The sequence below is a fragment of the Anopheles merus genome, chromosome 3L, assembly GCF_017562075.2.
Source record: "Anopheles merus strain MAF chromosome 3L, AmerM5.1, whole genome shotgun sequence".
Lineage (NCBI taxonomy): Eukaryota > Metazoa > Arthropoda > Insecta > Diptera > Culicidae > Anopheles > Anopheles merus.
The window spans coordinates 37,764,231-37,785,576 of NC_054085.1; the positions used below are offsets into that span (position 1 = coordinate 37,764,231).

Sequence of the window (21,346 nt, forward strand, 5' to 3'; positions counted from 1 at the left end):
TTGAGCTAATCGAGAAATGTACTTCATACAAATCAATTACGGTTTTCCAATCATTACTTTGTTGGTTATCAGCAGAATTAGCATCCTCCACTTACCACAACTGTAACCAGGACCACAAAATCGAAAGGATTTGATTTGTAAGTCAAGTCGAGAGTTTGCCAGAGTAAGCGTCAGCATCGTCGGTTCTGGTTGTGGTTCATTTCGAGCCTTTCGATAGCTGGAAGCATCCGGTGGTGGAGCCTGTGGTGGAACCGAGTGGCAAAAAGCGAATCCAATCCCCCGCAACCCCGCAACAAACGTATCGAACCACCAGCACACCAACACTAGCAAAGACCCCGTAGTGCGCTTCATTAGTGTGTGTGTGTGTGTGTACGTGCGTGTTTCTGTGTTCCCCCGCCCGGTTTTCGCACGGACAGTTCAGTCAGATCCGGACGGAGAGAGTGAGAGGTCGATCCCCATCCAAATCGGCTGCTGGGTCGCGGTCGGACGGAGTGAAAATGTTTAGCTGCCCTTGCCTGAACGTGTCGATAGTCGTAAACGATGAAAACACCGCGGCCGTCATTAGCACCAACCACACCGCCGCCGTCGATCCCGGGCCAGTGACGTTGAGGAACGAGCCGAATGGTCTGCCGCGGCCATCGCCAACCGTGATTGCCGCACTGTCGGAAGGAAAATCACGCGAGCTGGTCGGCTTCTTCCAGGAGGTAAGGATACGGGGAGGGTACAATAGGATTAATCATTTTGTTTTTGTCATCGGCTTCATCGATTCCATTTTCCTTTTCCCCATACGCACACAGTGGTGTGAAAACGGGTTTCCCCAAACACAGCAGCAGCAAGCCATGACATGCCGGCCGGTGTAATTATTTTCATAAAATAACGTTTGCCCTTCGTTTGCACTTTAATCATCTTTTTAACGACTCATTTTAAGCATTCTTTTTTGCAATCTCGGTGGAAGCTACGCACGCGACGGGAGAAAATGTTAGGAAAATGCACACGGTTGTTTGTTTATTGCGTCGCAAGCGTTAGAAAAGGTCACACACAAAAGCGCCTCCCTCGGAAGTGTGTGTGCGTGTGTGTCCTGCTTTTCCTCCGTTTTCGTCCTGCCGATCGGTGCAGCGCTCAAAATCGATTTTGGCTCAAGACGCTCCAATCTCTTCGCCGTTCGAATGTGTCTCCTTTGTTTGTTTTGCTTGTTTTGGGGGCAGAGCGCGTGCACTAACCGCTGGAAGGAGGGGGTGTGGAGTGAGGGCTGCGCACCTGGGCACCTTCTGGACCATTCTGCATTTACATTCACGGAAGATCGGTAGCGCGCGTCATCAAAGCAAGCGAGCTAGCAAAAGAGCCAAGGGAGGGGGCAGTACGAGAATGTTTAGCCCGCGGGTTTGATGTTGAAATTGAAATAGAAAACAATTCCCCTAATCGCAGCGCACACCGCAGTGTGTCTCTAAATTGGACGTGCATTTGCTGTGTACACAGATTTTTTTATTATTGAGCTTCGCAATCTTATCCTCTCCTTCTCTACAGCTCCTCCCCTCCATTGTACCGTTGTGTTCCGGTGTTTGGGATGAAGCCTGTTGAATAAACATTGCGATCACGACGACACATTCTCCTCATCTTCGCATTCAATCGCGATAGGCCGGCAAATGGGATGAAGAAAAAGAATAAGGCTCACACACATCCCCTAACCGCTTCATCGGAAGGCCATTGCCGGCAAGCATGGGTATATGGGCTCCTCCATACAATGCAACTCCCAGCAGGCCGAGCAACAAACGGAAAGTGATGCTCAAAATGCTGAATGCAAAGCAAATAATCACTTTCCCTGTCGCTACTCTTTAACCGTATCGACTCGCGGAACAACCCGCGGGGAACTGCGTTATCAGTATGGGGTAGAGCAAACCACCACCACCACCTCCACCTCCACCATCGCCGTCACCCTAAATCGAGAGTTATTTAGTGTGGCGTGTGTGCTGAAACGATTAGGAATGCCGGTAGAACACACTGCGTAACGTTGACGGCGTAGTAAAAGGGAAGAACTCGGGTTGCGTTTGCGTTATGGATATACCAGATGCACCTCAGGTGTGTGTGTGTGTGCCATGATGCAAAGTCAATGCTTGGGCGTCAAAGGAATGACTGATGGAGACATTCCCGTCGATACGTGTTACTACTAATCACGCTCCTTTTTCCCATATTTTCTAGCCATCAAGCCGGAACTGACAAAGAAAGCTAATAAAGGGCAATAATGCTTGTTCGATTATCAGTCATCAACATTTGATAAGCAATCGAACTGCTGCTGCTGCTTCGGTATCGCTCGGCCCAAAAATCATCTGTTTGTAGATACGGGTTGTTGTGCGTTGCAAGACCGAACGAATGCATTTTTCCTGTTTTCCATGCGTGATTCCATCATGTAAGTGTAGAAGGAAAACAGCAACGACGTCAGGCATGGTTTATGCCGGCCGGCATTTTGCTTCCATTTGCTTCCTTGCCACAACATTCTCCACCGCTCCTGACCCCTCCATTCACATTGGCTGTTAATTGTGATAATGCATAATTGACTCAACTGGTGGGGGGGATTATCATTTCTTGCGAGCGAGCTGAGTTGCTGCTGCTCTGCGCGTACGTACTATTGAGCGAAATCGATTAGCCAGCAGCAGCAGCCAGCGAGAGTTGAAGAAACTCTTTCGTTGGCACTCCATTTGCTTTTCGGTTTATAGAAGCCGACGCGCGCAATATTTGATTAATAATAGAAATAATGCTTTACTGTGGGTGGAAAAAGGGGAAAGGTCGTTGAAAAGGGCAGCAACAATAATTGCCCACCGGATTGTTGGCGGTGTGAGCAGGGCCCTCCAATGAGCAAATGGTTCAGATTGGCTTTGCTTTGCTTTCTTGCATTTAATCGCCCAACGGCACACAGTGCCCAGACCCAGGGCGGCTGCCCCCACGGGCACGGCGAGGGGATTGCGTCCACGCACACGGGCACACGCCATACACACGCACACACTGCCCGACTGTTTGTGTGCGCACTCCAACATACGCGCAGGCTGGTTGGTGCTGCTGCTGCTGCTGCTGCTGCGTGCATTGAACGGGCACAACAACCGTGTGCCATCCACTTATCGCACGTCGGTTTTCATCTTGAACGGCGCGTCGAACAACAACAACAACAACAACAGCAGCAGAAAAAAGGCCCTGTAAGAAAACACGGTCTCCACAGAGAACGAACGCACAACACAGTTCGTGTGTTCGTTTTTGCGTCCGCTTGTGTCCGTGTTGGTGTTTGGGCCACAGGGCGGCGAAAGATGGAAGTGTTCGCTTCTTTCCACACTCCGTCGCCCAGATCTGGTCGGTTTTATTCTTCTTCTTCTCTTTTTTTTAGGGTGCTGCAGCAAGTGGCAAGACACACACACACGCAGACATAGGTACAGGCGCGTCCAAAAGGGGTTTTCTTTCCTAATAAAGGTTGGAGAGGGGGTTTTTTAGGTCGATTTCTTTCGCTGCACTTTTCGCCGCTCTTTGTCGTGTGCTCCTCCCCCCTGTGCGTCCCCTCCCCTGCTTTTACAACAGAATATGACCTTTTGATCTATTCGATAATGAAAGTGCTTTTGCTCGGGAAGATGAAACGAAGCTGGTTTATATTGCACACGGCAAAGATAATTCTAAACAAGCTGATGGAACAGGCCACGCTGCTTGTGCCGGTTTTTTACTTTTCTTAAAGACAATTTATGAAGAATTAAAACAAAAATAATACACCCTCAGCATGGAGTGGAAGGCAACGGGAATATGAAATTAATTTATTTTTGTCTTTTCTTGGCTCTATCTCTCTCTCTCTCTCCATTTTCTGTCGAGCGTGCACAACTTCCATCGCAAAAACCTTACCATTAGGGCCCCGTGCCGGCATATAATATCGCTTTGTTTGGTGCGCGCTGTAATACTAAACCTCCACCACCCTCCCACCCACAGCCCCCCAGAAACGAGCAACGCAAATGCATACGGAAATCAACATACACCAAATAATAAGCAAAAAAAGAGCAGCAAACTCTCCCATCCAATATATAACAGATACACACACATGCTCGAACAGGCAGGGCAAGGGGTGGCCAGAGGGCGGCCGTAACAGCAATACACACACACACACCTCTCGCCCCACCACCACAGGGCCGGTCTCGGGACGCGCAAACGTGCGCCGAGGGAACGAAAATATAATCGCGGGGCGAATATGACGCGCTCTCGTCTGTTTTTGGCTCGTTCCGCGTGTGGGAGAATTTGCGGGGGCAGGAAGGAGAGTGCCGTTGGAGGGGAGAAAGAAGGGAAGTGACTTAAGTTCCCCCGGCACATCAGCTGAGCGTAAAAGGGATGATAGGTTGCTTTAGTTGGTTTTTGTTTGTCTTTTTTGTATTAAATGGCCGAGCGAAAGCCAGAAAGAGAGGGAGAGGGAGAACAGCGGCTCATGAACTCATGAACAAAATCGATTAGTATTATTTTAGAGCATAAAGTTATTTAAATAGAATAAAATATGACACTATCACATAATGACTTCTCGAAATTCCCTTTTCCCTGTAGGTGGTTGGACCGTTCCAGGATGCAAGTGTGACCATGCAGCTGACGATGATGCTGAAGACAATCCCGTGCGACGAGTGGAGCGTCTGTAAATGCCTCAACTGTGGCTGTGTTGCCTTTGCGCGGGCTGCCTCCAACCCGGCCAACATCCTCATCAATGGGACACTATCGGTAAGTGGTCCCCCTGTTGTCCCTCCGCCAAGACATCCGCCTAACGCACGCCACTCCCCTTGCCATCTTTCCAGGTAACGCCGGAGGAAATCAGTCGACGAAAAGCGCAGGAAAACTATTCGCCCGCGTACAGGATCGTGCTGGACGTGCGTGCGGCCGATTTCCGGGGCTTCTATCGGAAGGATCAGTACCGCAGCCTGTTTACCGCCGCGGCCAACACGCTCGACAGTACGAACGATCGCAATGAGCTGCTCGAGTCGCTGCGCGCGTTCATGCGCGCAGAAACGCAGCAAGCGAACGAGCGCATCGCCCGCTTCACGCAGGAGATGAACGAGCAGCTGAGCAACGTGCGCGATCGGGCCGAGCAGGACTACCTGTTCCTGGCGCAAACCTTCGTACCTGAACTAGTAGATAGCAAAAGTGGCGCCGGCGAGCAGCAGCGCTCACCGTCCGCCGCCACCAGCCCGACGGTGGAAAAGTCGCACCAGCCGCTGCTAACGAGCTTAGGCACACCGACGGGAGGTGTTGCTACTGGGGCGGCGGCCGGTGTGGCCGGCAGTCAGATGGAAACGCCACCCCCGACCCCGGAGAGTATGCCGATGTCGACCGGCAACAGTCCGCCGTCGATCGTGAACGGTAACGGGACGAGCTCGGCGGGCCAGCCGGAAGCGAACGGTGGTGGCTTCAAGCTGGTGGGCGCTGCCGGCAATCAGCGACCAATGTCGCTTAGCAACAGTGCCGCCAACTCGATCAACAACAACAATACTGCAAACAGCAACCAAGGTGCCATTAGCAAACCACCAACTCAGCAGCAGCAGCAGCAGCAGCAGCAACATTCCATGAGTACAAATCTCTTTGCCAATCAGGGCAGCGCCCTGGGGACGGTCGGGTCCGTGCCCGGGCTGGCCGGCAGCGTCGGCAACCTAACCGGGGGCGCTGCACATAGATATAATAGCAACAGCGTCAACCATCAACGCTCCCAGCCGATGATGTTCGACTCGGACTGTCTGTTCGACATTGATGGCATGGAGAATGACAAGACGCCACCGCCGGATGATATTTCCGACGAGGAAGAATGTGATTATAATGGTAAGTGAACCGATCTTTTCTTTTACGACAGGAGAGTCACCAATTTAGCTCTTTTTCGCTCCATTCCACAGATACATCCGACAATAATAATCGGTCGGAAGGCGGCATGTTCATACCGCGCCATCAGTACGGACGGCAGAGCAGCTCGATTGCGAAAAGTCTTCCGATTTCGATGCCGAAAATGATGACCCCGTTCCGTGCGAACGAAGATGATCTCGATGAGGTAAGGAGTTGTATGGTAGTGTCGTTCCAACTGAAATACTAATCATTTCGTGTTGTTTCACCCTTTTTCCAGATGGTTGAAGATGCGGTCGACATTGCGGCCAGCATCAAGGCCATCGCCAAAAGCGTCCATGGCGAGGCGGTGTTTGGCGATTTACCACGCCGTCAAATCCAAAAGTTCACCTCCCAAATATGAGTGTGAAGAGCGGAAGAGGAAGATCTCATCTTCTCATACATTTTTTTTTGATTGGCTCTTTCTCTGATGATGCAGGTAGTAGAGTGGGGGAAAACATTCACACACACACACACACACACACACACACACGGGTCGACAACCTACAGAGACAGACAGCGTCAGGTGGACAAAGGATACGTTACGATCCGGATCGTGTGGTGATATGTTGTCGTCGTCATCTCCGTGTATGAGTGTTAGTTGGTATGTGTACACCGCGGGCTGCTGAGGCCCATCATTTTTTTCCCTCGTCCGGAAGTCATTTGTCATCAATTTACTATATTTTGGCATCGTTCTTTGCTAATTCGTGTATTTTTTTAAGTTTTAAGATCTAAAAAGTATAACATTTTAATGCGTTTGTTTGTGTTATCGGTGGGCAAACGGACGGTACACAGCAAGGATAAGAACCCCGCGTGGAGGTGCGTTTGTGAGTGTGTATGTGTGTGTTTGTGCTTTAGTATTTGGAAAACGATCCCTCCCACCAACACACTCACACGGGAGGGAAATATTTTCATTTACTTCTAAATTTAGTCACTCTTATTTTCATCCCGCTCTGTTTCCTTGTTGGCTAAATGAGAGGTAACACTTCTCATGCCTCACGCTCACCACTCCCCCAAACCACGAACTCAAATGTACGAGTTTGATCTATTTTTAAATATCTTCACAGAACCATCCACACACACACACATACACACTCTCGCGGCCAATCGGGGATGGATTAACCATGTTTCACTTGAAATAATCATGTGATTTCGAATTTCCACCAGTAGAAGAAGCAACAGAACAGTGATTGTGGAGCAGAACTTTGGTTTGAATGTTGGCTTACGAATACAAAGATCACATTGCGGGAGGAAGGATCCCTCAACACCCTTCCAACGCTTCGGTTTAGTTCAACGTCATGCATCCATGTCACCACTACCGTATAAAGTGACTTTCCGGTTAATTTTTAACTCGTTACAATATTAGTGTTTACGGCAAAGCGAAAGCAGAGCAATGCGAAGGAATAAGAGAACGGAAAGCAGAGAATGTGATTAATTTGGGAATGGATTCAGCCGCGGCAAGCGATAGGTAGTAGTGTAGGCAGAGTCAACAGAAGCAACCAATTAGCGAGTAAGAATAAGAAAGCATGTTACAATCACGAGAGATCATGCGGAGGGGAGGGGAGGGGGAAAGATCGTTACGACAGTAACACACGAATCAAGCGGAAGGCAACGCAGCGAAAAGCTGTCGAATTAAAGCGACAGCTGCTATTGCAATGTTTTGTTTTGGGGGGAATGTCGTTTCCTGCATAATGTTAATCTCTCTCCCTTCACTCTCTCAATCGTGAATGCTGTGGCTTGCGGAACCGGAAGCCGCCGGATCTACAGCGTGGAGATGCCGCCCTGGCGAGCACACACCATCCTCAACGCATCTCCCTCTCCCATGTTGCCATGTTTTCAAGTACAATAACGCGCATCCAATGTTATATTAATCCCTACAACCTGTGGGTCCAGTTTGTTTGATTAAAAACGCTACTCTATATAATAAATCGTCGATTTTATACACGAGCAAAGAAGCACCATCCTATCATCACCACCCTGCTCCTCCTTCCCTCTTGCTCTGTTTTGCGTGGTGAGATGGAGGAGGATGTCGGATGTTTTGAGCCCTTTTGCCCGGTCGGTTCGGTTGTTTCGTACAGGACCTACGTACACTTATATACACACACAAATAGACAGAATACCTCGTTCGTTCACTCCGAATCAAAACGGACAATGGGAAACTTCCCTACATTTCGCCCATATACCGTGTCCACCCCGAAAGAGACCCAACAGTGGACGTACCACGTTTCCTCTTAAACTAAACTACCTCCAAACAACAACGCTCGTTCTGTTGTATTGTTCAATTTGATCCGTTTCCAACTTCCGTTGAGATGATGTTGGGATTTTTTAAAATAACTTCTCTTCAAAGGTTTTCCAGGAGTTCTCATAGCTTTGGGACACTTAATTGACTCTTTCTTACATGAAATGAACTTATTGCAATGGGAATTGGACTCTCTAGCACCCTTGTTGGACAAATCCAATTGGAATTTCCAACGAGCCTGTCTAAATTGGGTGCGATATAGTCCAATTTCTAGCGTATGAAGTTCACTTCCAATAGGAAAGAGTCAAGGAAGTGTCCCACTGCTATGGGAACCCCTGGAAAACCCTGTAAGTGGATATGATGGACTTACAAAGAACGTTATCAATCAGTAATGGCAGAGAGCACCGGATCGCCGGCCGAGAAACAATCGTCCAAAGCAAACGCGGTACAACAGCTAATCAGAGTGTTTCATTATCACGCTGTCGAACTTGTGGGAAGATTTTAGGAATCCTCTATGGGGTGAGGGGGGTATGTTTTCCCAAAAAAAGGAAACAGCAAGGAGAGAATAGTAGACCGGATCCAACGATTATTCACGCATACCTAGTAACGTGTTATGTTATATACGCCCTACCTATATATTAAACAAAAAGCAAAAAAGTGGAAAGAGCAAACGTTTTAAGATGCATAATATTTTTTTTTTCTGCGAAAAACTTAATCCTCAATATGGAGTTACTTTTGTACGTCCGAAAGTAGTGTTTGAAGAAGTAAAAATGCATTTATTTTCCAGCTTTGTAGGAGGGAAGCTGCGGCGGTTTAACCAACCCTCACGCCTGCGAAGCCAAATACTCCTGGTAGCGTTTCTCCTGTGCCTGTTGCAGCTTTTGCAGCTTCTTCAGCTGACCCTTGCTGATCTCCTTCCCTTCCAGATCGTGCGTGGGCAGCCCGGTCGCGTCGTCGAACGCCGAATACTTGTCCGTCTCGCTGCGGAACATATCGAGCGGGTTGATCTTGCGCTGGGCGTCTTTGGCCGCCTGAGCCGCAGCCGCTTCCGCCTTTTTGCGTTCCTTTTCCGCTGCCTTACGGTTTTCCTCGGCACGTTTGGCTTCACGCTCGCGCAGCAACACCTCGGCCGGGACCAGCTTCAGCGCGGACGGCGCACCTTCCCGATCTTCCAGCCGCACGCCGAGCCCGGGCAGCACATCGTCCCGAAGCTGATCGCACAGCTGCAGGATTTCGGTCGCCTTCCGACCGCGTGCCTGCTCCCGGACCGCATTGCGGAACTCTGCCAGCGCTTGCAGGTAAGGCATAACGGTTTGTTCGAGCTGGAAAACACACGAAACAGAAAATCATTTAAAATAGGAGCCCGGTTAAAGATCCGTTTTTGTTGTTCTTCTTACGTCTCCAGCCATTCCCGTGCCATCACCGGCCGCTCCAGCGCTAATGGGAAACCCGATTCCACCGCGTGGCCCACTGATGGCGCCGAAAATGTGCAACAAATCCGTGCAGTAGGCGGCGACACGCCGCAACAGCAGTGCATTGAACCCGGCCGATCGATGCTCCTTGATGTACACGTTGCAGGCGGACACGAGCCCCCGCATCACGTCCAGCGCGGTGCGCGTGTCCACATTATCACAGAGCGCCTCGTGGATGGCGGCACGTGCGTCGGCAAACTTTCGCTCCAGCTCCGCCTCCACCGGTCGCCAGCGATCGAACGCGTCCCGCGCCGGTCCGGTCTGGACGTGGCGCGTCAGGTCCTTCACGTTCAGGAAGAACTCGTTCAGAAAGCGCTCGTACTGGACGGCCATCTCCATCGTGTTGTCGGAATAGTCCAGCGTGTCCTTCCACGAGTGCAGGAGGAAGGCGAGTCGCAGCTGTGTCGCCGTGTGCTTCTCCAGCGCCTGCTGGATCGTGACGAAGTTCTTCAGCGACTTGGACATCTTGCAGCCCGCAATGGTGAGATGGCCGGTGTGTAGGAAGTACTTCACCCACTCGGCACTGCCGTCGTGCGCTTCGCTCTGCGCCAGCTCGTTGTCGTGGTGCGGGAACTTCAAATCCACGCCGCCGGTGTGGATGTCCAGATAGTCGCCGCAGATGTCGGACGCCATCGCGGAACACTCGATGTGCCAGCCGGGTCGTCCACGGCCCCACGGACTGTCCCACCACGGTTCGCCCGCCTTGCTGCTCTTCCACAGCGCAAAATCGTTCGCCGAACGTTTCTCCGTCAGCCGGTCGGCGCCGATGCTGAGGTCGCCCTCGCCCTCCTGCAGCTGCTTCGCGTCGCCGTACGCTTCCGGGACCAGCTTCGCGTAGTGGTGCTGCTCCCTTCGGTCGAACCCGGCCACGTCGAAGTACACCGAGCCGTTCGCTTCGTACGCCAGCCCGTTCGCGATGATCTTCTCAATGTACGTCACGATCTGCGGCACGTACTCGCTGACGCGCGTCAACACGTCCGGCTGCAGCACGTTCAGGGCCGCCATGTCCTTGTGGAATGCGTCCTCCCAGTAGCGGGGCAGCGTCTCGAAGATGGCGTTCTCCGTCACCGACGAGCCCTGCTTGCTGTCCAGCAGATCCGCCAGCGGATCTTTCGAATCCTGCAGAAACTGGTCCTGCGCCTGCTGGATGCGTCCCTCGTCGCCCTCCTTGACCGCGAGCGACAGATTGTCCACGGCGGCGGTCAGCTTCTCCAGCATCCGGTCCATCATCGTCTTCTTGTCCGCGTCGGTCGTGCGGGCCAGGTTCTCGCGGAACGTTGCCATCACCTCCTTGCTGTCGTCGAGCAGCCGCTCCAGCGGCATGTCCTTGGACTGCTGCAGGTACCGCTCGTACAGATGGTTCTGGCGCGCCCGCTTGATGATCTTGTCGTCGATGTCGGTAATGTTCATCACGTACAGCACGTTGTAGCCGAAGTAGTCGCTCAGCACCCGGCGCAGAATGTCGAAGCTAATGTACGACCGGGCATGGCCCATGTGGGACGCATCGTACACGGTCGGCCCACAGCTGTACCAGTGCACGTTCCGGCCGTCCCGCGGCACGAACAGCTCTTTCCGCCGGGTCAAACTGTTGTACAGGTACAGCTTCGGGGCGGGTTTTTCCTCCGGCGCCTGCCACGTCGGTTGCACACGTTTTGCCATTTTTTTGTCGCCAGCTGTTTGGTCGATTTCAAAGCAAAACGGAGATTTTCTTTGCAATTAACAAGACAAACGGATGTTGCGGAAGCAATCGCTGGCGTATGGAACACGCAATCCGTATGTTTGTATTCGCCTAATCCGGTGTAAAGGAAAACAGATCTCTTCTGCAGGCCGCCTCCCACTTTATCCAAACTGTGCTCGGTGGAGAAAGTGAAGGAGCAACTGTCAAACTGTGTCGGATTTGTTTATTTTTTAACTTTCGGTAAAATTGCCCTTTTTCTGTCAATACAATGCTGTTAAAAATTGACAGTCAAAGCTAAATGATTATTTTTATTTGTCGCATTCATCAATTATATTTTTAAGAATTAAAATTACAATAAATTAAAAATTCATTTGAAAATACGACACATAGAAACTGGCAACACGGCCACATGGCACCGTCACTTTGACAGCTCGCTGCTGAATTGTCAATTTCAGTTCAATGCGTTGCTGTCACAGGCCTTTTCCGTTTCCTCTTTAACGAAGCGCAGTCAAGATGAAAGCTAAAGGAGTGGTAAATTTCTATTTTTCCTATGTTTTTACGATAATTTGCAGTGAAATGGATGTGAAATTGGATGACAAAGTGTGCCGCTTGCTCGGCGGCAATGGAACGTGCTGAAATTTGGGGCTTATCGGCCCTTTTTCGTCCAAATTCCGGGTCTTGTGTTCATCGTCGGCAAAGTGACAGCGGGTCAGCGCAACGTTACCGCAGTGTACCATGTTGTTGATCTGCCGCCGGACCGAAAACTATCCATCCCATTTCGTTGCGATTTCCCATTCTTACGCATGATGGCCTTTCTCACCACTAATCCACCTCCAATGTGTAATTTCAGCTGAAAGAATACCAGGTGATCGGGCGCAAGCTGCCCTCGGAGAAGGAGAAGAACCCTCCGCTCTTCAAGATGCACATCTTCGCCCCGGACCACATCGTGGCCAAGTCGCGCTTCTGGTACTTCCTGCGTCAGCTGCGCAAGTTCAAGAAGGCAACCGGCGAGATCGTCTCGGTGAAGCGCATCCTGGAGAAGACGCCGCTGAAGGTGAAGAACTTCGGCATCTGGTTGCGTTACGATTCGCGCTCCGGTACGCACAACATGTACCGCGAGTACCGTGACCTGACCGTTGGCGGTGCCGTCACGCAGTGCTACAGTGACATGGCCTCCCGTCACCGTGCCCGTGCCCACTCGATCCAGGTACGGTATTGCTGAAACGTGTCCTTTCGACTGTGTCCCATTAACACGCTGTTTTTTTCTTTCGTCTTTCGTCCTCGTCACTTTGCAGATCATCAAGGTGGAATCGATCGCCGCGTCCAAGACGCGCCGTGCGCACATCAAGCAGTTCCACAACTCGAAGATCCGATTCCCGCTGGTGCAGCGATACCACCACAAGCGCTACCGGAAGCTGTTCTCTTACCGCCGCCCGGAGACCTTCTACCAGTAAGGCGGGAGAAGCAGCGGCGCACGGCACTGTTGGGAAGACTGTCATCATACGCATCGCCGCCGCAGCGCCACGGATTCGTCCGCATCAGCCGCGTTGTGTTCGCGTTTGGAGTGAGTGCTGCTGCTGCGTGTGCACGATCGGTTGTTGTTGTGGTGGTGCGTGTTTACCGTGCGGTGTGACGATGATGCTGTGTGTATTCCTCTGGATGAAGTGTTAATTTGCACCGGAAATACAGTTGCGGCCCCCCCTTCTCTTTCCATCCACCCCAGGGGGAAGTCTTTGAGCAAAGTTGAAACAAAAGGAGAGGTGAATAAAAGAAGGAGTATGGTGAAGATATACCGTATCGTCAAACTGATGGTGTGTTATTCAATCTCTGCGTGTGTATGTGTGTTGTATTGTTCCCTTTAGACAACAACTGCAGCTCAGTTTCGTTTGGAACGGCGTGCATAGTCGTATTTAAAAACCCCAGAGCCGCGTTCGGTGCCCTTCGTTGCGATTCATCATCCTGTGTATTACGTTGCGAGCTTTATATACATTCTCAATACATAAACAAGTAAAAGCAACTAATATTCAATCTTCAGGATCTGTCTCCCGGCAGAACGACTCCCGAAGTCGCTAAGCAAACTTGCTTAACTAGAAACGAGAACAAACTGCAGCCTCTACTTTCTACTTTCATAATGGATACATTTTCGTTTATTACAGATTCATTCATGTATTCGACACAAGCTAAAATTTACAATACTACCAGAGGGGAGGGGGGTAATCGATTTAAAGGCGATTCGTTCGCCTTTTTGTTTAAAATAAAGCACCCATACGCGTCGGCGCTGCACATACACAGCTGGGGCATCTACAGTTAATCTTACTTCATCCAGTAATGTGTACATAATAATATAAACTTGGCTTAACTAATTCCTCGTCCTTCGATAAAACAACGCTAGGACGGACGAACACATTTCTTCTTTTCCGTTGAGAGATTTCGCGTACAACACAAAAACAACTTTCGCGCTTGGAGTGGAGCAATAACAATACGAGCGAAAAAAGAACACAAACAAATAGGAACCAGTATCTATCTCCATCCCATTGCCTATTTATCCTGCTCGTCCGGGATGAGACAAACCGGACAGAGATCATCCCGCTGGCGGTACGCTTCCGACTGTTCGTCGATTTTGTGGCAGTTTAGATGATAAATGTTGTAGCAGTTCATGCAAGCACTCAGCTCTTCCGTTGTACCTGTGGAATACAAAGACGAAGAAGAAAATGTCCAAATTAATTTAAATCAACGCCGCCATAGCAACCACGTGCGAGGAACCGCCATCTTGATCTACACGCGTACCGCTTTTAGAGCAAACGAAGCACGCCCGTTTATCCATCGCGGCAAAAATGTTGGTCACCGTAGCTGGCTGTGGTCGTGGCCGTCCAGCGGAACTTCGGGCTGTGGTGCTACCGCTACCCCCCGCTGCTGCTGCTGCTGCTGCTGCCAGTGGTTGGGGCCGAAGAGGAGCAGGTGGTGGCGGTGGTCTCCGTCTCTTCGCAACGGCGACGGGCGGCGAGTAAAGGATCGGTCGCTGGTGGGTCCGTTTGGAGGCGCGGGCCGCCTGGTACTGCTGCTGCTGCTCGTAGTAGTCCAGCTTGCCGTAGTGGAAATCTTTCCGCTCCGTGCTGTAGCAGCTGCGACGCTTCCGCTCGCTCTTGCGCTCCTTCATCGCTTTCACTTCCTCTGGCAGGAAAATCTGAAAGTAGCGCAGGAACGTTCGCTGCTCCATCTCGCTGATGCTCGTCGGTCTCGGCTCGACCGGTTCGCCAGGATCGGGCAGTGCGGGAAACTCGGCCGACGGAGACGAGCGACGATCGGACGACTCCTCCGACGTGTGGCGCGCCGGCCAGGTCGGCGTGGAGGACCGGGAGTTCGACGACGAGCCAGAGGAACCTTCGGACAAGTGTTTCACCAGCTTACTGCCACCGGGAATGGGACCGGGGCCACGTTTGGAACCCTTCTGCTGGTTGGTGATGACGCTCACCTCCATATTAGGCCGACCGGGGCCACGCTTCTGTTTGTTCAGTGCCTGCAGCAGATTGCTACGTCCTCGCCTCACCGCCGCCGTATTCATTAGCTCCGTAGGCTCCTCCTCCTCCTCCTCCTCATTGCCCGAGACATCCAGCTCGATCGGTTCTTCCACCTTTTCCGAGAGCACATCCTTCCGCTTTGAAACGCGCCGCTGAATGATATTTGGCTGTGGCGGAGGTGGTGGCTGCTGCATCGGTTGCTGCTGTTGCTCCTGCTGCTGCTGTGCAATTGCCATCCGTCTCGCCTCGATGGCGGCCTGTTTGGCGATGGACACGTACTTCGAGCCTTTCGGTGGGCGTCCCCGCAGTCCCGGCATCCAGCTAGCCCGATTGTCGACAGATTGATCCATCGATTGCACCGACTTCCCGTCCGCTTCCGCCTCATCCTCGGATGTCTTTTCCGGCGTCAGCAATGAATCCTGACCATCCTCTTCGTCATCATCCACCTCCTCTTCCTCCACCTCCTCGTCCACCTGCTCGACGTCCTCCTCCTTCTCTGCTTTAACGGACGCAATCGGTGGTGGCTTTTGATCGGCAATCCCCGCAAACGGACGCTCCTCGATGGTGATGGAGGAGTCTGTGGACGGCGCTTGTGCTCTTCCAACCGGCTGGGCCGTTACGAGCGGTTTCAGACAGTTTCGTGCGACCGTATGCTTGTTTTTCCTTTTTCCCTCCGCTATGCACAGCACCGTGTCCCACTGGGCGTTATCGGTGTGGTTCGAGTCGCGCCGCTCCACATCTTCCAGCTCGATCTTTTCGTGCTTCACCACCACCACCAAGTCGTCATTGGCTGCTAGTAATGTTTCCAAACTAAAAGAAAAGTAAAAAACAAAACATAATAAATTACGTTTTTAAGGAAACATTCACAAACGGGTTTTGGAGCGTACCTGTACTTTTGGGCCAGTTCGGCCGCACTCAAGCGGGGCGAGATGTGCTTCGGGACGGTGCCGTTCAAATCGGTTACATCATTATAGGCCGCCAGGTGTCGCGACACGTACCCGCACACGATGTCCTCCGAGAGCGCTACCTTCCGCTGTGACTGGACGGTCATCTGGAAGCGCTTCACCCGCTCGGACAGCTGCCGTACCACTCCCTCCTGCTCCCGGCCGATCGATAGAATTTCGCGTTCCAGCTCCAGCATGTGCCGCTTCACGATTGGGCGCTGCAAAAAACGTCGCAGCAGGCGATGTGGTGATGGTGCGATGATGTTTGTAGATTTCAGCAGGCAGGGCGGGATTCAATTTTGTGGTTAATTACACCAATCCAACACGGCCAACAGCCAGAAGAAACGGACGATACGCGGGAGTAGAAGAGAATTAGGTTCGTGATTAGGCGTTATAGATTGTGGCAGCTTGAAAGTGACAGTTGTGTGTGAGTGTTTTTTTTTCTACTCTTTGTACTCTTTCAATGAAATTCATTCTCCCACTGCTGCTTGCTTACCTGATGCATCGCGAGAATATTGATTTTAGAGGCCAAAAACTGTCAAACGGAAGGAACACGGGGAGATTTAAAGGTTTAATTTTCTGTTCAATTTTCTTCCGGGGCAAGATGTCGCACGTTTGTGAAATCGTTCGATTGTGAGTGAACAAGCAAAAGCACCCCCCCCCCCCCGCAAGAGGAGGGGTGAACCAGCAAGTTTTCAATCCTCACCACCACCACCCTTCATTACCTGGTGCTGTATCACACAGTCCCGCAAGGCCCGCTGCAGATAGATGATGCTCTGCAACAGCTCCACCGGCATGGCAAACTCTTTCATCCACTCCCATTGTTCCTGCATTTCGGGCTTTGGCTTGGGGGGGGGGACACTGGTCTGAGAAGGTTCTTTTCAGCCCCCCCAGAACCGAAGACACACCAACCGTTGCGACGAGCGACAACAAAACACTCCCGGGTCCGCCGTGCAACCGCGAAAGGGGAGGAAATTGCCGGAAACTAGGGCGAGTGGGTAAGTACTCCCAGCACACCAAGGAGGGGAGGACACTGGGAACGGAATAATACAATTCACGACCGATTTTAGCACGGATTACGAACGAGCGGATGCACTGCTTGTTGGCCTTTCGCGGTTTTTCTCTGTGTTTCGAACTGTCAAATGTTTTACGCTGAATCGCTCGCCATTGACAGCCGAGAGACCACGCGAGGAAGAAGAACGCGAAAACAATCTGGCCCCGTGTGCCGTTTGAATTTCAGCGGATGGAAAAAAGATGATTTTTTGGTGGAGGTTTGAAAGCGGATGAGAAGAATTTGCCTGGGAATAGAAGGAAATTATAGAAAATCAGGGCATCGTAAAGGTAAGTCACAATATTTCCCTTTTTCAAACTGAAATGTGACCGTTGCAATTTGTAACGAAAAATGCGACGTCATTGCTGACCTCAACGACCATTCGTATCCATTTCCGGGTCTTGTTTTGATCTTCTCAGTGTTTGCTGCGATACATGGGACCATTTACTTGTCTTAAACCACTTAAAACTCTCCTCTATTGATCCCCTTGTGTGAGGGACAGATTTGAATGTAACGTCATCGGAAAAAAGTAATTTCTTCCTCCTCTTCTTTTGGGTGGCGTAGATTTTCTTAACGACCCAGTTTAGGGCATGTTTTTGTTATACCCCTTTTTGCCACTTCGACTCGTATGTTAATGCGCATTTTTGTTTGTTCTATTGCAATCACAAACAATCGTATCGAGTCACCAACAGTTGGACAAGATTGTTTACGTCTTTCTTCATTTATCTTCTTTGGGTCTGTCTAGCCCTTTGTAATGAGCTAACCAACCGTAGCAGAAGCGTTAATATGGCATAACGGATCAATGTGGGAAGCGCATTATATCCGATCACGACCATGCAAGGCTCGTCCATCCTTTTGAACTGCCAGAATGACCACTCCAGCAAATAAGTACACAAGCGTTTTCTTCTTTGTTGTCTTTTATCATTTATTTCGTTACGATAATGCCCACGAAAGCAAAGTTAACGTTTCGGAAGCGGAGTTTCGTATCCCTGCGGCTTTACATACTATGAACACTTAATTACCAGCTTCAGCCTTAGCTAAAGCTGACCTTGACCCGTACCCGGCAGTGATGCGACTATCGACTGCGAACAAAGAACAAAATTACAATTAACTAAATTCCTTCTAATGATGAAACGGGCAGCACGTTAAGAAATCGGCTACCACCTTGAAAGGACGTAGGATAAATGTAATAAATAACACAAGAAATCTTGGCTTGGCTGGATATTGGCTCACGATAGTAACTGAAAACTAACCAAAAAAAAAGCAACATTAGCTAAAAGTGTACGGAAAAAGCCGCACAAAACGGCGATTACAGAAAAAAACCTTTGCTAATTATACTGCCACCCGAAAAAGGTGCCCCCCTCCCCACGCCTAATGACGATCGACCACCACTCCGTACAACCATTGTGGTTAATCGCACACGGTAGCAAAATCAATCATTTTCCTGAGTTAGTGTTGCTGGAGTATGTGTGTGTTTCGCTCGTTCTCCCGCCTAGAAGATCATCTTAAGCGCGGACAGCAGATGGAGCGATACGAGCCCCCGGTAGAGGTAGTACAGATTCAGCTTCAGTATGCACCACTGCTCGCGCAGACAGGTGGTCAGCTTGCTCCACGTGTCGCCGGCGGTGAGATACTCCTGGCTGCCGATGCTCTTCACGCAACACTTGGACATGACCCAGAACGCGGTCATGCGGTTCTGGGTGCGCAGCGTCGTCTCGATGCCCCGGATCAGATCGTTCGTTTTCAGCACCAGCAGCATCTGCCGGTCCACCTTCTCGAGCACGTCGGAGATGTGCGGCAGCACCAGCTTGCCCTCGTTCTGGATCATTTCCTTCTGCAAATGGCGTCAAATGCAAACGTTACTCCACACACACACACACACACTTGGAACGGGCGAAACAACGACCACTTACCTCCGCATCGTCCTGCTTCACCTTGTCCACGCCGTGTATGACCGAGTTCCAGGGCCGGCCCGTCACCATGCACGCAAACAGTCCCCACATGCTGCCCTCGACGCCGAGCGCCTGGGCGTACTTCTTCATGCCCTCCTGGTCGACGCGCAGTATGCTCAGCCACAGCTTGGAGTAGTTGTACCGGAACTTTTCCGTCAGGTCCGCGTACAGCCCGTGGTCGAGCAGGACAATCTCCGTGCCGCCGTTCTGCTCGCCGCGCCGCACCAGAATGTTGCCCGGATGCGGATCGCTGTGCACGAACCCCTTCAGGAAGATCATGTTCGAGTACAGCTGCCCGATCTTGTTCGCGATGTCGTACGGGTCGAGCTTTTCCCGCTGGATGTACTCGAGATCGTTCACCTGTCCACCCTTCGTGTACTCCATCATGAGTACGCGCGGTGTCGTGTACTCCCAGATCACGCCCGGGATCTTGAGCCACCGGTAGTGGCGGAACATCTCCCTCACCTTCTCCGCGTTGCGGCCCTCGTTCGCAAAGTCCAGCTCCATCGGCAGATTGCGCTTCGATTCGTCCACCAGCCACTGGAACTTGAAGTCGGGGAAGGTCCACGCGACCAGCTTCACCAGCACCTCCATCGTCTTGATGTCCACGATCGAGTTGCCCTTCACGTACGGGTGCTGCACCTTCACCGCCACCTCGCGCCCATCCTTCAGCGTCGCCCGGTGCACCTGGGCGAGCGAAGCGGTCCCGAGCGGTTCCGGATCGAACGATTCGAACAGGTCGCTCGGGTCGACGCGCAAATCCTGCCGAATCACGCGGTACAGATCCTCGACCGGGTTCTGCGGTGCGTTGCTGTGCAGCACCTTCATCGTGCTGACGTACTCCGCCGGCAGCAGGTACTCGAGAGCGCCGATGTGCTGGCCGACCTTGATGTACACGCCCCGGTTGGTGCGGCACAGCTCGAGCAGCCGCTCGGCCGCCGCCCGGTGTGTGTCGCTCTTCACCTGCAGGTATTCGGCGGACTTTTTGTCGGCCCATTCGCGGCTGTACAGGTTCGCCTGGTAGGTGGTGGCAATGTCGAACACGGTCGCTCCGGCACGCCCGAGCCGCACGATACCGACCGAGTTGATGTCGTAGTCGTTGGCGTGCAGGCTGAGCCCGGTACCGAGCACCGCGCTGCCCACGACACCGTACTTTAGTGCCCTTCGGAAGGACATCTTTATGTTGAGAGGGTTCAGAGGTTTGTTGCACTACGAGCTACTCGCGACTTTTCAGAAAGCACTCACATACGCCTTCTTGTGAGCCTTAGCACTGTATAACACTCACTAGGAAGAGTCTGGTCGCTAGTGTCTAAAAAGAGAGACAATACACGGAATTAATTAGCAAAGAATCGTAAATGAGGAAGACAATTTACGAGCAACACCAAGCAATAACAAAGTAATGGGTGTGTTGCTGTGTCCCAAAAAAACAAATAATTCGCCCACTTTCAGCATAATTACTCCTTCGCAGGTGATTCACTGATTGTTGCGTTTCCAAAACCCCGCAGCAAGCAAAGGAATCCGGAGAAAGCTGACCGAGCTTCAGCGCACATCAGCTGGGCGCGGGCCACCGTGTTGACTGTGATGATGAAATCGTCGTCGTTGCCCGTCAAGCAAGCACGCGATACGCACGCACCCACCCATCCACCCACCTGCCCTGCGGAAGGGCCCTCGCGCACTCACGAACATACGGGAAGCACTTACGTAAATAAAATCAAACAAAACACCACCACACTACACCACCCACTTACCACTCCAGCTGCACCAGGACACGGGTGCGGATCGTCAAGGATGAAACCGTGTCCGTTCGACTCATCCGCGGCGGGACTGGCTGGCTGGCTGGCTTGCGCGATGAGTCCACGCGGCAAACGCTCTGGCGTACAGATAACGGGAAAGTGTGAGGTGTATTCGATTCACGCACGTGAAAGCGAACCATCTCGCGCATAGCTCGCTCTCCGGCGCGCCATCACTGTGTGCGTGTGCTATCGTGTTGCTGCTTCCCTCCCCCCACTCATCGTAAACATGTTCCTTACATCACACCAACACCACTACTACCACCAACGCGTGCGATCGTAATGGGGCATGTTTTTGTCTGTTTTGCTCTCACCCCACCCCAACCAGAAAGGCTCGCTGCGGAAGGGATCGGAATGTAAACATTGCATTTGCTCTGCAATACGACTTTGGGTTAAATTCCGACGATTTTGAGGCCGGACTTTACCGGATGGAAATATGTTGCGCGAAGTTGCAAAAGTATGTTGCGAATGGTATGCTTATTTTCTCTGAAAATTCGCATTTTATGCTGCTTGACGAAAGCGGCAGCCAGTTCGGCGAACAACTGTCAAACTTCGGAAACGTCAAAAACAGCCGAACGAAGAAATGAACCGGTTCGGAACGAAACGGTTCAAACTGTTTGAAACGGCCGTTATAATGTTGATATTGAATTGAAATGATGTTTCAATCGTTGATCTCATCGGGGAAAAAGATTAAGATGAATACCATTCTTGTAAATATGGTAAAATTGTGTATGAAATTATATTATTATAGCAAAACAAATTCGTTGATACTATTTTATGTGGATAAGATCGGAAACGGTCGAGCCTTATTGGTAGGTTCGTTTTTGTTCTTCTTCA

At 51.3% G+C, this 21,346-nt stretch overlaps 5 protein-coding genes and 1 long non-coding RNA gene across 9 annotated transcripts; 3 read left to right on the top strand and 3 right to left on the bottom strand.

Moving 5' to 3' along the window:
• The first annotated feature begins 130 nt into the window (after positions 1-130).
• On the top strand, positions 131-8,775 carry LOC121599977. 2 transcript variants are annotated; one of them, XM_041928150.1, is made up of 5 exons: positions 131-704; positions 4,555-4,722; positions 4,797-5,811; positions 5,883-6,034; positions 6,107-8,775. In XM_041928150.1, the coding sequence occupies exons 1-5, from the start codon at positions 498-500 to the stop codon at positions 6,227-6,229; spliced, it is 1,665 nt and encodes a 554-aa protein (XP_041784084.1). In that variant the 5' UTR covers positions 131-497; the 3' UTR covers positions 6,230-8,775. The 2 variants fall into 2 exon arrangements, with proteins under 2 accessions (XP_041784084.1, XP_041784086.1); XM_041928152.1 differs by lacking the exon at positions 131-704 and adding an exon at positions 2,351-2,404.
• Positions 8,776-8,854: 79 nt separating this feature from the next.
• Positions 8,855-11,449, bottom strand: LOC121599973 (cysteine--tRNA ligase, cytoplasmic). Its single transcript, XM_041928147.1, has 2 exons — positions 9,502-11,449; positions 8,855-9,426 (listed from the first exon to the last, which is right to left on the bottom strand). Exons 1-2 carry the CDS (start codon positions 11,233-11,235, stop codon positions 8,929-8,931), a joined length of 2,232 nt encoding a protein of 743 aa, XP_041784081.1. The 5' UTR covers positions 11,236-11,449; the 3' UTR covers positions 8,855-8,928.
• Positions 11,450-11,675: 226 nt separating this feature from the next.
• On the top strand, positions 11,676-13,059 carry LOC121599984 (60S ribosomal protein L18a). Its single transcript, XM_041928162.1, has 3 exons — positions 11,676-11,785; positions 12,105-12,461; positions 12,550-13,059. The coding sequence occupies exons 1-3, from the start codon at positions 11,768-11,770 to the stop codon at positions 12,706-12,708; spliced, it is 534 nt and encodes a 177-aa protein (XP_041784096.1). The 5' UTR covers positions 11,676-11,767; the 3' UTR covers positions 12,709-13,059.
• Positions 13,060-13,223: 164 nt separating this feature from the next.
• On the bottom strand, positions 13,224-16,549 carry LOC121599975. The gene is made up of 5 exons (XM_041928148.1): positions 16,442-16,549; positions 16,213-16,251; positions 15,660-15,934; positions 14,042-15,582; positions 13,224-13,938 (listed from the first exon to the last, which is right to left on the bottom strand). Exons 1-5 carry the CDS (start codon positions 16,547-16,549, stop codon positions 13,793-13,795), a joined length of 2,109 nt encoding a protein of 702 aa, XP_041784082.1. The 3' UTR covers positions 13,224-13,792.
• On the top strand, positions 15,955-17,973 carry LOC121599985. The gene is made up of 4 exons (XR_006005764.1): positions 15,955-16,143; positions 16,321-16,714; positions 16,787-17,057; positions 17,513-17,973. It is a non-coding gene; the product is annotated as an uncharacterized LOC121599985 (long non-coding RNA).
• LOC121599981 (aarF domain-containing kinase 1) lies at positions 17,694-21,012 on the bottom strand. Of its 3 annotated transcripts, none has more exons than XM_041928158.1 (3): positions 20,468-21,012; positions 18,681-20,028; positions 17,694-18,601 (listed from the first exon to the last, which is right to left on the bottom strand). In XM_041928158.1, exons 2-3 carry the CDS (start codon positions 19,893-19,895, stop codon positions 18,260-18,262), a joined length of 1,557 nt encoding a protein of 518 aa, XP_041784092.1. In that variant the 5' UTR covers positions 19,896-20,028; positions 20,468-21,012; the 3' UTR covers positions 17,694-18,259. The 3 variants fall into 3 exon arrangements, with proteins under 3 accessions (XP_041784092.1, XP_041784094.1, XP_041784093.1); XM_041928160.1 differs by lacking the exon at positions 20,468-21,012 and adding an exon at positions 20,178-20,267; XM_041928159.1 differs by lacking the exon at positions 20,468-21,012 and adding an exon at positions 20,163-20,257.
• Between the last annotated feature and the right edge of the window lie 334 nt (positions 21,013-21,346).